This window comes from Tursiops truncatus, chromosome 10 (assembly GCF_011762595.2).
Source record: "Tursiops truncatus isolate mTurTru1 chromosome 10, mTurTru1.mat.Y, whole genome shotgun sequence".
Taxonomy (NCBI): domain Eukaryota; kingdom Metazoa; phylum Chordata; class Mammalia; order Artiodactyla; family Delphinidae; genus Tursiops; species Tursiops truncatus.
Window position 1 is genome coordinate 98,729,620 of NC_047043.1, and position 17,829 is coordinate 98,747,448.

General features: G+C 50.7%; 1 protein-coding gene across 2 annotated transcripts; it reads left to right on the top strand.

Annotated features, from left to right (window-relative positions):
- Positions 1-8,228: 8,228 nt before the first annotated feature.
- TRH (thyrotropin releasing hormone) lies at positions 8,229-11,495 on the top strand. 2 transcript variants are annotated; one of them, XM_073810203.1, is made up of 4 exons: positions 8,229-8,419; positions 9,425-9,646; positions 9,764-9,802; positions 10,316-11,495. In XM_073810203.1, exons 2-4 carry the CDS (start codon positions 9,433-9,435, stop codon positions 10,789-10,791), a joined length of 729 nt encoding a protein of 242 aa, XP_073666304.1. In that variant the 5' UTR covers positions 8,229-8,419; positions 9,425-9,432; the 3' UTR covers positions 10,792-11,495. The 2 variants fall into 2 exon arrangements, with proteins under 2 accessions (XP_073666304.1, XP_004313636.4); XM_004313588.4 differs by lacking the exon at positions 9,764-9,802.
- Positions 11,496-17,829: the final 6,334 nt, after the last annotated feature.

Below are 17,829 nucleotides of genomic sequence, written 5' to 3' on the forward strand. Positions count from 1 at the left end.
CGAGCCTTGGTTTCTTTAAAGAGGCAGAATAATTTTGACCTCATAGGACTGCGTGCATTAAATGAGAAAAAACGTGTGCAGGGCACCCAGGAGTTGGTTCCTACACACAATCTCTTTCTGCTGTCCCTCTCCATATTCATCTCCTCAGCACCCACTGTGTGCTAAGCTCTCTGGGAGATCAACACACTCTGTCCTCAAGGAAATTCCTTCTGTTACATTGACACACGTTAACTTACCAGACTAGCTAGCAAAGAACAGAGAATGAACGAGTAAACAGGTCAATGCTGAAGGAGGCAACGAGGGTGGCTTATTCACAGGAAGAACGTTGGATCTAGAGCCTTGTGCCTTCATTGGATGGGCTCACCAGGGACCAGCTGGACCCTAGGATGATCACTAGACCCTGTCCCAGACTAGGCCACAGATAGGTGTGCAACACATGCGCACACTGACCGGTACACCTGGGCACAAACACACATGCATACATGCACACCATACAGACAAGGACTGCACATATATACATATACACACTCAAGGTGCACGTGTGGTGCAGAGACATGCGCATAAACACATATGTGTATGTGCTCCATGTCACCTAAATGCATCAGATAACACTCCAGAACCGCCCACGTGCATCCAGCTCCACGCCAGCTCTGTCGCTGGCGGCAGCTCAGCAGCCACCGGGCCCTCCCTGAGCACAAGCTCCATTCAGCAAGCTCCAGCTGGGCAGAAAATTGCTCTTTGGAAACAATCTGGACCACACAGATCTGCAATTGGCCTCTCGGCGGGAATGTAAGACCTCATAGGGGCACAGGGCCTCGGCTCGTGGGGCTCAAGCCTTCAGCTTGTCAGTCTAGACTGTGAGTGCAGACTCCTGGACTGGCCCCGAGCCCAGACAGGACAGACTCTGCCTGGCATCTCACAGTGAGTGGGAAACCTCAACAGTCCCTGGACATTATCCATCTCTGGACCATGCTGCTCTGGTGAGGGGAGGTTGGGGAGAAGATGTCTCTGCTCAGGAAGGGAAGAAAAGCAGGTCCTCGAACAGCGTGGGCTCACCTGTTTCCAGTTCTGCTTGTCCTGATTACCCCCATTCTCCTGCCCATCCACCTCCAGGAAGCTTGCCCTGATTGCTCTTGCCTTCGGGTCACCTCCAAAACTGCTCCCCACCATGTTTGTTCCTCCTTCTGCTAAATGTCTTGACCCTCTCGTGCGTGTCCAGAGATGATGCAGGGAGGCTGCCTTTGTGCCATCTCAGCCCGAAAGACAGGGCCAGGCATCTTGTGCTCACTCTCTCTGGGCTGAACGCATTCATTCATGCAGTCAGTCACTCAGTAACTCTTTACCAAGCGCCAGCTCTGTGCCAGAAACTGAAAACAGCAGGGAACAAGAAGCTGTGCTCATGAAGCAAGATTCTGGTATGGGAGGCAGACAATAAACAAGGGGCAAGGAAATAAATACCCGGTGGCACTTAAAGATAAAGGCTGGCAAGGAGGAGAAAGTGAGGTGGGCACCTGTTTCAGCCAGGGTGGCCAGAGAAAGCCTTCTGGCAGGTCCTTTCATCCAAAGTAACTCCAAGTCTTGTCCAACACGCCACCCCTGACCCTATGGGCTGGATCTATGGCCCCACTCCAGGGCTTCTGAGCACTTGGTACCCTGCAATGCAATCTATGTGGACACATTCTCCTCCCCTCCCAGACTGCTAATATCTTCAGAACAGTGCTCCTTTCGGGATCCTCTCAGTGACCCTAACAATCAACACATGACTTGCTTAGGAAATGTTTATTAAATGAGCAAATAAATGGATGAATTGATGAATAGGCATTTGCAGTAGGCGCTAAAGCTTAAGTAAGTGGCTCTCAGGTGACAAGGGGTAACATGGAGGTGTGAAACTGCACAGCGTATCTGTAAAATGGGTTCCATTGCTTGATGTGGTGGGCGGTGTCTGGACGTGGAATAAAAGGAGAGCTGGCAGGGGAGGAGCTTAGATTGTGCCCAAATTATAAAGGGTCTTGAATGCCAGGCTAAGAATTTAACCCTACAAACAGAGAGAACCATGTAAAGTTTACCCTTCCCTGCATTGTCTGCGTGGAGGTGGCACTCAATAAACGTGTATGGAATTGAAGGGTTCTGGACAGAATGGACTGAGGTAGCTCTTCTTTGCCGGCAGCTGTGCAGTGACCATGGGTGGCTTAAGTGGAATAAAAATAGCAGCTGTCAGGAATCCTCCTGGCACTGAAATACAGCTCTTTTCCCATCATGGTGTCTGAAATCCCTCCATTAGAGAGTCATTTATTAGGGACTTAATGTTTTGGGGGAGCTGGGACCCCCAAAGTTTCCAGAAAAGATGATACTCATATTTTATGTTTTTTATTCAATAAAGTATTTATTGAACATCTATTATATATCAGGTCCTCTTCTCAGTGCTAGGGATAGAGCAGTGAACAAAATAGACAAATATTTTTAAAAAGTCATTTATGGGGCTTCCCTGGTGGCGCAGTGGTTGGGAATCTGCATGCCAATGCAGGGGACACAGGTTCGAGTCCTGGTCTGGGAGGATCCCACATGCCGCGGAGCAACTGGGCCCGTGAGCCACAACTATTGAGCCTGCGTGTCTGGAGCCTGTGCTCCGCAAAAAGAGAGGCCGCGACAGTGAGAGGCCCGCGCACCGCGTTGAAGAGCGGCCCCCGCTCGCCGCAACTAGAGAAAGCCCTCGCACAGAAACGAAGACCCAACGCAGCCAAAAATAAATAAATTTAAAAAATTAAAAGTCATTTACAGATTTTATGATGCATAGCTTAGAAGGTTCTGCTGTACGGTCCTCACTGTAGAATGCTGGCCTGGGCTTTCTCAACATTGCTTTTGTTGAGTTCAGAGTAGACGATACTCTTTTAATGGCAATTTGCTGTCAACAAAACCAGAACAAGATCCTGGGGGTGGGGTAGGACGTGGGGTGGAAGGCTGAACCCACTCTGCCAGCCAGAGTTTGGTCATTTCCAGCTCCTTTAGAGAAAACCCTGACCCAGGCAGCGTGAAGGAAAGACACTGGGTAGAACAGTGGTCTTGAGGTTGTTGCTAATTCACTGAGGGACTCAGGTATGCCTTTCCTCTCTCTGAGTTTTGGTTTTGTCATCTGTGCAATGGGGACACAGAAGACCTGTGTTGTCTTATTATGTGTATTTTTTTGTTTTTTGGGGGTTCTTTTGGCCTTGCTGCATGGCTCGTGGGATATTAGTTCCCCGACGAGGGACTGAACCCAGACCCTCAGCAATGAGAGCGCCAAGTCCTAACCACTGGACCACCAGGGAATTCCCTACCTGCATTTTAAGAGATAATACAAAGAGGTCATATGTACCCTTTCCCCAGCTTCCCCTAATGGTTAAAATTGGAAAATTATAGTACTATATTCCAGCCACTGATACAATCCACTGAACTTTTTCAGATTTCCCATTTTACTTGTACTCATGTGTGTGCATGTGTACAGACAGTTCTATGCAATTTTATCCTGTGTAGGTTTTTGTATCCACCACATGGTGGCTTTTTAATTATAGAAAATGGTACCTTTTATATATTCAGTTCTTTCCTTTGTATTCTGCTTTTGCTGTCAAAATAATAAAGGTCCTCTCTTCCCCAATATCATAAAAATTATCTCAAGGATTCCAGGAAGAAGAGTCCATTTAGTGTCTGTCTTTTCTCCATATAAATTCACTCCAGAAACCCCCCTAATCAGATTCCATTGGAGATTTTTGACCCAGTTGATTGATGACTTTGTTGATGATGAATCCACTGCAAACTTTTCAGTTCTTAATTCAATCATGGATTTATTTCTTTATTCAACAAGTATTTCCAATATATGCCCAGGTGTCCAGTACAGTTCCAGCCCAGGCACACAGTGGGTGTGGGGCGGGGAGAGGGTCGTACACAATAAGAGAAAGGAGGGAAGAGGTCATTTTAAAGCAGCGACCCAGCCGGACAACAAGTTAGGGTCCTCCTTTCTCTCTCATGGAGCTAAGAGTCCAGTCATTATATTGCATATACTTTTCTAACTTGGTTTTTTCTTCATCTGATGACAAAAATGTGCTTGATTTCAAGACCCTGCCTTTCCTGAGTTCCTCTGTCCTCCTCTCTCAAAATCCCTCTGCTCCCTGTTCAGAGATGTCCCACAGATATTGCAGGGTCTTTATCAACCCTAAGCTGAAGAAGGTCTGAAGCAGCCTCACCCAGCCTACCTTTTCATTTTTTAATGAACATATAACTTTGAGTGAGGCTGCTTCAAACCCTCCCAGGGACTCAATAGCCCTCCTTCAGGAAGACGTATGTGTGTGTGTTGGGGTGGGTGGTGGTGGTAGTTGTAGGCACTGGGAGTCAGAAATAGCATACAAACTCCATTAAATTACCCCATTATTCATTTTCACAAGCATAGCCATATTAATTTGATAAGCAGCTACAGTTTTGAAATCAAGCACATTTTTATCATCAGATGAAAAAATAAAGCAAGCTAGAAAAATATATGCAATATATCGACTGGACTCTTAGTTCCATGAGAGAGAGGGGGTCCCTGACTTGTTGTCCTGGTGGGTCTCTGTTTTAAAATGTAATTTTTATCATTATTCAGGTATGGTAAGGCCAATAGATCAGGAGACGACTGTCACTGAATTACTCACAGTTCCCAAGAGGGGGGCAGACCACACCATGCAGGGCCGCAAGGGGAAGCACCAAGGTCCATCAGGAGGCAGAGGGACCAGGGAGTGGGGGAAAAGTGGGCAAGAGCCTTTATTGTAGTGTCTCGGAATGGAACAGGTGAAGTGGGGTAAACAGGTTTAGGATTGGCTAGTTTGAATAATACTAGTGAGCTCTGGGGCATCAGGGCTGTCCCTACTGGTCTGGCACCTGACCCTGGGGGATTAGGGCTCTGGATTGGTTAGTTTGTATGTGAAAGGTGTTCTCATGGGAGTTCTTTACTATCTCTAGGAACTGGCTACCCAGGGAGGGGCAGGCCCTCCAGAGTCAGCAAGACCCCAGAAGTCAAAACATCAGAAACACATCATTAATACAGTGCCCAAAGTCTTGAACAGGTCCTAGTACCTACTAAGGGCTCAGTGGATATTTGCTGAAAGAAGGAAGGGAGGGAGGGAGGAAGGGAGGGAGAAAGTTGGTTTGCTGAGGACACCTCAGATGCCTGTACTATCCTCTCTGGTCCCTTGCGCTATGTGGGAACTCCTTCCCCATGCCCCAGCCATCCAGGAACTCTCCTCCTAACAAGCATCTCAGATACCTGATTATAGAAATGCATAGAATGGGCTCACCAGGGGCCAATGTTCCAGCCACTTCACCCTCTGAGAGGCAGCTTTTCTATCCATCCACGCATCACTTCTTTCCAGTCTCAGACTCGCACGAGATTTTGTTGTTTTGTGTTTTGGTGCTGTTTGTTGGTTTGTGGATAGGTAATCCTGCACTTAGAAAAAATCCAAACACCACTAAGGGCTGCCAGTGAAAGCAAGCCCCCAACTGCCCTCCCCTTCTCTGGCTCCCCAGCTTGTTGGCGCTGTACTCTTGCATCCCTCCAGAGGGAGTCTCTGCATAAGAGCATCACGGTCCATCTCCTGCACCATCACACAGTCCATCTCCTGTACAAATTGTTCTCTTTTTCACTTAATTTCCCTGGTGGCGCAGTGGTTAAGAATCCACCTGCCAATGCAGGGCACAGGTTCGAGCCCTGGTCTAGGAGGATCCCACTTGCCACGGAGCAACTAAGCCCGTGTGCCACAACTACTGAGCCTGCGCTCTAAAGCCCGAGACCCACAACTACTGAGCCCACACGCTGCAACTACGGAAGCCCGTGTGCCTAGAACCCATGCTCTGCAACAAGGGAAGACACCCAATGAGAAGCCTGTGCAGCGCAATGAAGAGTAGCCCATGCTCGCCGCAACTAGAGAAAAGCCCATGCGCAGCAACAGACTGAACGCAGCCAAAAAAAAAAAAAAAAAAAAAAAAAAAAAAAAAATATATATATATATATATATATATATATATATCCTGGAGCTTATTCCACATCCACACATGTGACACTGCCTCGTTCTTTTATTTATTTATTTATTTATTTATTTATTTTTGCGGTATGTGGGCCTCTCACTGTTGTGGCCTCTCCCGTTGCAGAGCACAGGCTCCGGACGCCCAGGCTCAATGGCCATGGCTCACGGGCCTAGCCGCTCCGCGGCATGTGGGATCTTCCCAGACCAGGGCACGAACCCGTGTCCCCTGCATCGGCAGGTGGACTCTCAACTACTGTGCCACCAGGGAAGCCCCCTCGTTCTTTTAAAAGCAGCATAGTACCCCATAGTTCTGGATGGGCCCTAGTTGATTTAAGCAAACCTCTCCTGATTGACAGACAACCAGGCTGTTTGCAGTTCTGGCTTCTATAAATCATGCTGCACTGAATACCCTGTGTATACAACATGCACAGGTGTGGGTATCTGTAGGATGAATTCTGGGAAACGCAATTGTCTTGTGGAAGGTACGTACGTGTTAAATTTTCAGGTTGCCAACGAAAGAGATGGTATCGATTTACACCTCCACCACTGTATATGAAAGATAGCAGGTCTATGTGTCTGTCTGATTTAATGCTTAGCTAGGGTGGCAATTCTTCAAATCCTGGGGTCTGGTTGTGAGATCAAGCCTGGGGACATGAAGTGTGCCTGGGAGTTGGGAAGGTGATCAGGCCATCTCGTCAGACCTCAGTTTCCTCATCTAAAAACAAGGAGCGGACTATAGCTGGTGATCTGAAAGTTCCCTTCCACCTCTAGCCTTCAGAGTCTTTCTGCCTCTCCAGGCCTCTGTGTCCCGATCTGTAAAGTGGGACTAATAGTCCCTACCTCATTTATCTTGAGAGGTAAGGATGATGTAAGGGTGATGTAAGGATGCAGTGAGATGATGGAGGTACCTGGAAAGTTGGGTGCTCTGCCAAGGAAAGGAGTAACAATGAAACACTTTGGGTTCCCTTGCCAAGCCACCGGCGTGGCCTGAGACATACAACAGGTACTGAAAGTTTTAGGCTGAAGAAGTATCGTATGGGGAGAGAGAATAATGTTGAGACTGTCCAGAGGTAGGAGATGCCTTCACTGATGTTGTTCGCTCTGCCTAAAATGTCGTCCCCTCTAAGTATGCCTGGCACACTTCTGTCTCTCCAGGAGGGACCAAGGAGCCTGGTACACTGTGGGTGCCCATTAAATGTTTCAGTACGGAGGCTGTGCCTAGTACTAGATGTGGCAACGCTCTCCTCCAATGCATCATCTGACTTTGGGGACTGATTGGTGGACAAGTTCCTCGGCATCTATGCTTTTCTCTTCCCTGTATCCTCTCCCCTCTTTTGCCTGGGTGAGGTAGATCCAAAAAACTTCTCATCAGGGAGTCACAAATTCCAATGTTCCTCCTCCGTGACTAGAGCCACACATTGGAAGTAGAAAGTGGTGGAGAGTGTAGTGACCAGGATCAGCCAGGCTCAGCTCCAGCTGGCTGTTGTCAGGAGGAAATGCAAGACCACATTTTCCCAAGAGATTTTCAAGAGAAGCCATAAATCCATATTTTTCCTGAGTTCTCCTGGTTTTAAGATGTTGGTTATTCAGATTTTTTTCAAAAAACACTATGGTACTCAAACAAAACCAGCTATGAACTAGTGGTAGCCCATAGGCCATCAGTTTTGGAACTCTGAAAACTGTCTCCCTCCCCCACTGTACGGATGAGGAAATTTGACCAGAGAGGGGGAGGCATTTTCCAGAGGTGACAGAGTCAAGATCAAAGCCCAGGTCCACTTGTCCACTTTATTCATCTCTCAGTCTCTCCTATACTCTCCCTCCCTTCGCCACCTCCCGTCTTGACTGCCTCTGTGTCTTTCGGTCTCTCTGGTGTGTGACTGCTCTGTATCTCTCTCTGTATGCATCTCTCGGTCTCTGTCTCTATCTCCGATTTTCTCCTGTGTGCATCTTTGTAATTGTGTGATTCTCTCAGCAACTCTCTGTCCCCTACACGAGTGTTCTCGAAGACCTTCGAAGCTGGGTGCAGAAACAACCCGCCACCAGCCCCCTATTCTGCCGCTTGTGCCTCCTCGCTCCCCCTCCCACCCCCCGCCGCCCCCGCCGTCCCCGCCCCATAGTTCCGGCGGAGCTGGCTGGCAGGCGGGCGGGCGGGGTACCCACGGGGCCGGCTGCCGTCAGCGTCCCTTCCCGGCGGCCGCGACCCCTCCCCGCTGACCTCACCCGCGCCGCCGCCTCGCGCAGATATAAGCAGCAGCCCCGCCGAGAAGCTGGCAGCCGGCGTCCCGGGTCCTGCGAGCGCTCCCCGACTCCTGAGCCGCCCACTCCAGACCCCAAAACTCCGGATCGGAGCCCAGGATCCCGGACCAGTCCGCGGAGCTCGCGCCGGGCAGGTAACTACCTCCGTCCCTTCTCCCCCGCAGGCCGCGTCTGTAGCCCTGGAAAGGGGGCCCTCCGCCCGCCTTCGGGTGCGCCCCGCGGAAAGCGGCGGCTTTCGAGCCCGGAGCGCGCCCAGGAGGGGCGCTGCGCTCGTACCCCCTGATCTTCCACAGCTCAGGCCGGGGCCCGATGGAGGCACGGCGCGGGCAGTGGTGGCGGTCCCTCCCGGGTGGGCACGCATGTTCCGGCCTCTGCAGCGCTCGCGCAGCGTGTCGGGGGAAGGTTCGCACCCTACCCCTGCCGGGGGGCCAGCTGGGGCAGCGCTGGGCAGGACATCGGCGGGAGATCTTGGGAGTTAGAATTCGAATCCGGACGTTAGAAACAGAATTTTCGCGGTGGAATCGAATCTCAGCCTTAGAATCTCACTCTCAGCGCTAAAATAGGATTTTAGAGGTGGAGTTAACGTTGAAATTAGGATTTTAGCGTTAGAATTAGATTCGTAGCCTAGCCATAGAATCTTAGCATTAGAAATAGAGTCAGCGTTGCAATCAGAACGTTGTAGAAGGAGTATTGGAATGAGAGCGTTGCGCTGGGAAACTTGGGGAGAATTTTAGCCTGCGACGCTGCAATTAGCATCCTGGCCGTCGGACCCGCGCTGCAGTCTTCGTGGTTACACTCCTGGAGAGTCAGCCCCAGCGCTGGCTTCCCCAGCTCCGCGTGGCCTTGAGAAGTGGCGGTGGCGATGGGGCTCCCACGGCTTCCAGGCTCGCGCAGGCAGAACTGAGCGCGGGCAGGCTCTCCAAGCATCCCTACGGGTGAGGACGCCCAGGACCCGAGGCAGACCCTCCGGCTGTCCCCGCCCCGCCTCCCGTAAGGTGGCAGGTGGTCCTGCTCCGGAAGGATGTTTGAACGGTTGGTTCCCCCTGGTGTAGGGAACCAACGGGAAAACGGGCGATAGAATCGGCTGGGAGGGGAGCGCGGGGCACCTATGCTCTCTCTCCCTGTCCTCCCTACCCCAGGCGCCGCGATGTCCGGCCCTTGGTTTCTGCTTGCCATTGTTTTGACCCTGACCCTGACCGGTGTCCCCGGCGGCCGCGCACAGCCGGAGGTGGCCCAGCAGGAGGCGGCTATGGCCGCCGAGCAGCTGGGCCTGGACGACCTCCTGCGGCAGGCGGAGCCCCTCCTCCTCCTCCGGGAAGACCTCCAGCGACTCCGAGAGAACCAGGAAGATAGCGAATCAGGTAAGGGGCAGGATTGTGTGGGGCTGCGGGTTGAGAGGAGGACGCCCGAGAGGTTTAGGGGAAACTCGGCCGCAAAGGGGAGGGAGCGACTTGGTCATTCAGCCTCTTGCCTTTCAGAAGCTCAGAAACTCCCACTGGCCACACCCTCGGCAGGTGGTGAGTTGACCCTTTCCTGGGACCAGATTCCTTTTCCATCGCAGTTTCAGGAATATTTCAGAGGGCAGACCTTCAGTAGGAAAGATTCTGTGCCAGGGAGAGAGATTCTTTTTGTGTGTGACAGCGTTAATTACAACCTACTAGGCACGCATATGCCTGGCACTGTTCTAAGCACTTCAAACACCTTATCACACGATGGGATCTTCCTAAGCATCAGATAAGTACTGTTATTACCCTTCCACACCCCATTTTACACAGAAGAAAACTGAGGCTCAAAGAAGTTAAGTGAGTTGCTTACGGTCACACAGCTAGGGAGTGGCAGAGCTGAGACTGGAACCAGAGGCCATGCCCTTGACCATCTGTGTGAGTGTCTATGTGTCTGTGAGATCTGAGAGGCAGGTGCAAGGCCATGAATCTGGGTGAATGCTGTGGGGATCTGCCTTGACTGGGAGGAAGGTTGAAGTGGGCATCTAGGAGTCAGGGGGTCCCTCACTGGCCTCTTTCCTTCCCCAGAGTCCCAGATCTTTCAACCATATTGGCTCTCCAAGCGTCAGCATCCAGGCAAAAGGGAGGAGGAGTCAGAAGAGGGAGTGGAAGAGGAAGAGGAAGGAGGGGCCGTGGGACCCCACAAACGGCAGCACACTGGCCGGCAGGAGGAGGTGGCTGCATGGCCAGAGGATATAAGCCAGCAGAAGCGGCAGCACCCTGGCCGGCGCTCCTCCTGGCTTGGGTACACGTTCACCAAGAGGCAGCACCCAGGCAGACGGCTGGCAGATCCCCAGGCCCAAAGCAGCTGGGAAGAGGAGGAGGAGGAGGGAGAGCTGATGCCGGAGAAACGCCAGCATCCAGGAAAGAGGGCCCTGGGAAGCCCATGTGGGCTCTGGGGATCCTGTGGTCAAGCCAGCCTCCTGCTGGGCCTCCTGGATGACCTGAGCAGGGGCCAGGGGGATGAAGAGAAGCGGCAGCACCCTGGGCGGCGAGCGGCCTAGGCCAGGGAGCCCCTGGAGGAGTGAGCCCCGTTTCTTGTAAAATCAACTTGGGGTCTAAGAATGTCTTGAGCCCTGTATGCCCTACCCCTTTGTGACCCCCTTTTTCCATCCTCCTTAGATGCCTGACCATACATACCTGAGCCCCTGGTATACATACACATCAAACCCCCCTGGCCTCACCCGCCTGCTTCAGGGATGTGAGAAAGCCAGCCTATGAGTTAAAACCTCATATTACTCCACTTTGCGCCACTGGCAAGGGGGCAGATCCCAGAGTCCCTCTCACCCCCGCCCCTGCAGGCCTGCTCCCCTCCCTAGCCCTGGCTAAGATGACCCTGCTGTGTCTTCTAAGGCATCCCCAGAGTGCGGCAGGGTGCCTCTGGTGTGAACAGGCAGTGAGGGTGGGTGGGATTGAAGCCATGATGTCCAAATCCAGCTTCCATCCCTTGCCCGTGTGTCAGGGTTTGCCATGTGTAAACTTCACTCCCAGTACCCGGGTCTCCTCCTCTTCTTGGGCATCCTTTTGTGGGTGGGAAGAGCCCTGACCCACAGCTGTGTGGGGGGAAGCATTGTAGGTGCTGCTGTGTTGTGTGGTGGCTGTGGGAATAAACATGTGCAGGAATTTGTAAACATCACCTTGGAAGTCACGGCTTGTGTGTAACCCTCTAGGCTCCTTTCCCCATCAATGATAATAAAACCTGCATCTGGATAACCTCGGTTCGTTGCAGTTCTGTCTCAGCTGGGATTTCTCTTTTCAGCATTGAGAGGGGACAGGCTGAGATCTCCCCAGCTCTGCTGAGAAGGGAATCAGGGACCTTGGCAGGGTGAAAGGTCCTCTTCACTGTCCCCATCTCAGAACAAGCTTGGGAGGTGCACTGGAGCTCTGGAGCCCATTTGACACCGGGGGAGACTGAGGCCTGGAGATGAGGAAGGGCTTGCCAGAAGACACACAGCTAGCTGAGGTAGAGCCATGGGTGTGAGAGACAGCTCAGGACCCTGCCTTGAGTTTGCCTGATTGTTAGAGGGCTGGTCTGGCTCAGGTTGGTGATCGTCATTGTCCTGTGGCAGGAACCAGCAGCCTGTGTCATCTGGCAGGCACAATGAGGACAAAGGAACAGGCTGTGGGTGGCAACTCTAACCAGGCACCTTCTGGGGCCAGGCAGGGAGGCAGGCTGGGTGTAGGATAACAGGGAGTGGTGGAGACTTGGGCTAACAGGAAGAGGCCATCTGAAGACACTTGAATCCAAAAACTTTGACATCATGTGAATCAAATAATAATAGTAGTAACATATAGCCAACACTTATTATGTGTCAGGCAGTTCTTATGCACCTTACATATATTAATTCTTCTACTCCTCACAATAATCCCAGGCATTACTATGATTATGCCAAATTTCCTGACAAGGAAACCAAGGTACAGAAAGGTTAAGCGACTTGTCTGAGGCTGAGTTTGGCTCACTCATTTCCGCTTCGCTACCTCTGACTCAAACTCTGAAATTTCCTCAGGCCTTAGACTCTGCATTGGACACCCTCTTTTTAGTGGGCAGATGGGCTATTTGGCTTTTCTGCAAATAGCTTTTGGTCACCTTCTTGGGGAGGGAGAGGAGGGGTTGGAAGAGTGTCTGAGACCCTGCTCCTCTCCTCAGGGAACCGCAGTTCAGGTGAGGTGGGGTTGGAGGGAGACTCGGGGCTTATAAAATACACTCACACCCACCATCTCCATTAATATTCTCAGAAGCCTGCTGAAAAATTGAGCATTCGGTGGATATTTCTATTTTCTGATGAGGGACCCGGCACAGAGGTTAGGTGCCCCGAGGTGCCTGAAGGTAGAGCTGACCTTTCCTCTAGGCCCTCTGGCTTTCTTCACTGGCACCATCAAGGCAATCGGGGCCCTAGCAGGAAACCCTCTGCTCACAGACTCCCCCTGAAGGCGGACACCCTAATACAGGTAACATGGGCCACTTACAGAGCACTTCTTAAATGCTCAGTGCTTACAGACACTTTCTCATCCAATCCCATGGCCACCCCAAAAGGCTGTCATGTCCTTTTGAAGTTGAGTTTCAGTTGAGTGTGGAGAAGTGAAGTACTTGCCCAAGAATACACCCTACCCTCTTCTCCTTCCAAACTTGCTTGGTGTGGCCGCTGTTGTTACCTCCTCAGATATGGGACAATTTGAAGAGTGAGAAGACCACTCCCCCAGCCATTTAACATTTCCCCTCTGCCCCTGAGAGTGATCAGACCAGTGCAGCATGATGGAAAGGGTCTGGGCATTGGCTTCAGTCCTGGACAAATGATTGAACCAACTTGAGCCTCAGTCTTCCCATCTGTAAAATGGGCACAGTGATCCCTACACCTTTCTCAGAGTTGTTCAAAGGAGTAAATGAGACGGAGCAATAGGTGTCCAGCTCCAAGCATAGTGCCTAGCACCAAGTAAACCCTTATAAATGGCCTCTTTAGCTCTAGTGCTCCAAGACCAGAAGGGACTCAAAACTGAGCCTTGCAGACACACTTGTTCCTTCCTTCGTTCATTCTCCAATCACATACACAAAAAAGAAAAAAAGTAAAAACCCAGACACGGGGGTTTTGATGTGAGTTCTTGTCAGGCACTGGGGCTTTATCCTTAATAAAATCTGCATGCTGCTCCCCAAATACCTCTGTCCTTCCCCCTCTCACACACGTACCTTTTGCTTGGCCTAGGATGCTGTGGCAGAGATGCTGCATGTGCTTCCCTACATTTCCCAGCCTCCCTTGCAGTTGGCATGGAGTCATGTGACTAGTCCTGGCTAATGGGCTGTGAGCTGGAGTGTCAGTCTGGGGCTGTGGCAGTTAGAGCCCCTTAACCCTTTTATTCCTGCCAAGGAAGGCTGGGAGGCTACCGGTTGAGAGAGCAGAGCATGTGAGGGAAGGATTCTGAGCCCTGGCGTCACCAGATGGAAGTTAGATCAGACTTCTCACATGGAAGAAATAAACTTGTGTTGTATTAAGTCACTGAGATGTCAGGGTTTCTTTGTTACCACAGCAAAACTTAGCCAATTCTGACTAGCACAGATGCCTCCCACCTTGTTCTCTCTTCAGTGAAATCCTTCCCATCTTTCCCTTCTCATATGTGTCTGCTTTTATCAACGCTGCCTAAATAAGGGCCTGGCATGAAGTCGGTGCTCAATATATATTTGTTGAATGGATGTTGAAAGCTTCAGGTCACTTCCATTTTAGTTTTCCAGACCGACTCCCAGCCCTTAAGGGGCTCCCCATCCAGTGGGGAGACAGACGACCACTTCGTAGTTAGCAAAGCATGAAAGGTAGACACAGATGGCAGAACAAATTGGTCTGGCTGGGCAAAGCAGGCTTCCTGGAGGAGGAAACATCCAAGTTGGGTCAAAGGATAAATAAGAGATACAATATTTCAGGCAGAAGGAAAGAGCATGAACAAAGGCTCAGTGGGAAGAAATCAGTGTTCTTAGAGTTGTTAACACTGGAAATCTGGGGTGTTTTGGCCCATTCCTTTCCTCCTTCACCCTATCTTCTAGCCCTGATTGCCAACCCTTAGAAGTGTGAGAAAGCAGTGCAGTTTGGGGTGGAATCAGGGAAGCCTTCCAGGGAGAAGGTGCACTTGAGGTGAGCTCTGAAGAATGAAACAAAAAGGAAAATTTTCCTAAGCACTTACTCTGGGGCCAGACATCAGGAAAAGCACTTTTATCCCACTGCCCAGCACATAGTAGGTAATTTGTAAATATCTGTTGAATGAATTAATCACTCATCATAGTCAACTCCAGTTCAGAGAAAAGGAAACCAAGAGAGAAGTAAGGTGACTTTTCTCAGCTCATAAGGCTGAACCCTGGAGGTCGTCTCTATGCCTCCCCTCCCCTAACATCCAATTTTTACCATGTCCTATAAATTTTACCTCCTGGATATATCTCAGGTCCACCCATTTTCTCCCAGTTCCTCTGCCACCACCCAGATCCTGGCCACCATCATTTGCCGGCCTCAGGCTTCCACCCTTGTCCCCCAAGCCCATTTTCCACATAGCAACCAGAGGGAAGCGGATCTGACCATGGCAACCACCCTGCTTGAGACCTGTCAGCAGCTTCCATGTCATCTAGAATAAAATCCAAACTCCTTACCATGGCCTGCCCATTCTGTTTCCTGAACACACATCAGGGCCTTTGTCCATGTTGTTCCCTCTTTCTGGAGCCTCCTTTTCTCCTACTCCTCACATTCCCTGGGGTCACCTAGGGTGCTTCCTGAACTGTGGAGGTTGGAAAGCAAAAACTGCATTTCCAAGGCTCCCTTGCAGCTAGAGTTTTGGAAGCACAGTAAGCTCTTGTGTGAGACTGGGAAGGCCACTTTGACGATTCCTGCTGGAAAGCAAGGTGATAATGATTTGTTTCTGCACCAAACTCCAGCTCTTAAGTATCTAGAGACAGTTGTTCATAGTGGCTTTCTGGCCAGGTTCATACCTATGGTCGTACGTTCTTTTCTCTTTTAAACAACTTTATTGGGGGTATATTTTACATATCATAAGATTTATTCATTGCAGGAATACAATTCAATGGTTTTTAGTAAATTTACCTAGTGGTACAACCATCAGCATAAATCAGTTTTAGAACATTTTCACACTCCCAGTAAAATCCCTGTGTCCATTTACAATTAATCTCTCTCCCCACTCTCAGCCCCAGGCAACTACTAATATACCTTCTCTCTATCAATTTGCCTTTTCTGGATATTTTATACTACTAGAATCTATAATACGTGGTCTCTTATGCCTGGCTTTTGCCAATTGGTGTAATGTTTTTGAAGTTCATCCATGATGTAACATGTTTTGTTACTTTGTTCTTTTTGATTGCTGAATAGTATTCCAAGTAGTGGGTTCTTTTTAAAAAATATATTTAATTATTTATTTGGCTGTGTCAGGTCTTAGTTGCGGCATGCGGGGTTCTTCGTTGCAGCGCACTGGCTCTCTAGTTGCGGCTCACGGGCTTAGTTGCCCCACAGCATGTGGGATCCCCGACAAGGGATCAAACCTGCATCCCCTGCATTGGAAGGTGGATTCTTAACCACTGGACCATGATGGAAGTCCCCAAGTAGTGGTTTCTTAACTTGATGATTCCAATGGCAGCCTCCTCGTTTCCCAGTTTCCTGATTAGAAAACTGGGAAACAGCTTCCCTGGCAGGGCACTTCTGCGGTATTTTTCTGCAGGACAGCTCCCCAAGCTCTGACGATTTCGTCAGCACTTTATTTCAAGAGTGATATTCAAGATATTCAACAACTGGTACAAGACAGTCTTCAGCCAATCAGGGCGCGTGTCCAATCAGAATGGACAGATTCTGACAAATCTGTGAGGCCACAGCAGTGCAACTAGCTGAACGCCAGCCCTGCTATGTTAAATTAACTTTTCCACTTAACATCCCTAGAGTGAGCGATACCTATTTGCTCTGCTGACGCCTGATGATTCACACTAGGTAACTCCTCCTCCTCAGCTGGCATTTCAGACAGCACTTCGCTGGGATGTGGCACTGCGTCTCGCTCCTTCCTTGCAGCTGTCACAGTTTGTAATTATATCTGTCTTAGGCTGGTTCCCCCAGTACCTAACGAGGTACTGGTTCCCCCAGTACCTAAGACGAGGACTTGAGTGCGAGTGGTTTCCTTGGAGGGTGATCCCAGGAAGCAACGGTCTCGGAGTGGGGGAGGGATTCGGGAAAGGGAAGGAAGTGAATGTAGATGCATTAGTGAGCAGGGTTTCCTTGAGAAACTGTAGAAGAGGCCTCAGTCTCCCACTTGACAGGGTGAGGAAGCTGGAGATTTTCTTCTGATTCCCATTGATCAGGGGTTGAGGGCTGCTCCTAGGGATGTTAACTCCCTGGAACTTCCAGCTTGCCCCAAGCACTGACCACTAGAGGCCCTTAGGTGTAGAATCTTAGGATGCTCTTGTGTGTACCGCAAAGGTGAGCGCTGAGGGGATGGAGTGAGGGACCAGCAACGTCTGCCAGTCTTCTTGGGCGATTTTTTCATAAATGCCTCCTCCTTCACCAAACTCTGTGCTCCACGAAGCAGGGACCACTCCTGTACCCCCAGCACTGAGGACAGTGCTGGCACAGGGCACACGTTCAGCAAACATTTGTCGAATGTGTGAATGAAGGTGGAGATGGGATTTGAGATCAGGCCTGCCTGAGCGGGAGCTGGAGACGCAAACCCAAATGTTGCAGGGTGCTACGCAGTCGCTACAAACCTGTGAGCCCAGCCTCGAGGATGACCCCGGAGCTGAGAGCTTATGTTGTGACCCAGTGTAACATCTGCCTTTTAAAATGCCTTAGAGGAGGGCTTCCCTGGTGGCGCAGTGGTTGAGAGTCCGCCTGCCAATGCAGGGGACACGGGTTCGTGCCCCTGTCCGGGAGGATCCCACGTGCCGCGGAGCGGCTGGGCCTGTGAGCCATGGCCACTGAGCCTACGCGTCCGCAAACGCAGCCTGCGCGTCCGGAGCCTGTGCTCCGCAACGGGAGAGGCCACAACAGTGAGAGGCCCGCGTACCAAAAAATAAATAAATAAAATAAAATGCCTTAGAGGACATTTAACAGCCCTCTGCAGGTGCCGGTTTTTACCTCTACACTGTGCCACCAAGAACCTCCTTTGTGCGGGGACTTTCCACTCACAATTTACACCCCTACTTTATGGGTGAGAGATGCCTGGTTTGGAGAGGTGAGGCAACTCGCCCAAGGCCACACATCTCACGTGGGTGGTACCACCAGGCTCACCCCAGTTCTGTAGACTCCAAGGCCAGTGGTCTTTCCTCTAGCCCTGCCGTCCCTCGCTCAGGCAGCTTTAAAAGCTGGGGAACATTCTTTCAAGGAGCTGCCTCTCACAAATTCAGTGAAGCCTCCTGTCCTGCTTTGCTGTGAACGGTCCCGATGTCACGACTTCCTCTGATATGTTCTTTAATTAATTCTCTCTGCGAACCTTATTTTGATTAATTAGATGCAATCAGAGGACTGGTTTGCCAAGAGACTCAGTTCCTGCTCAGGCCTCTTGGGTGGTGGAACATGTGG

Excerpts from the sequence above, each read along its gene's own strand:
- TRH (XM_073810203.1), top strand. The coding sequence starts at position 9,433 with ATGTCCGGCCCTTGGTTTCTGCTTGCCATTGTTTTGACCCTGACCCTG. Across the intron at positions 9,647-9,763 it reads CCAGGAAGATAGCGAATCAG|AAGCTCAGAAACTCCCACTG; the intron begins GTAAGGGGCAGG and ends CTTGCCTTTCAG. Across the intron at positions 9,803-10,315 it reads GGCCACACCCTCGGCAGGTG|AGTCCCAGATCTTTCAACCA; the intron begins GTGAGTTGACCC and ends TTCCTTCCCCAG.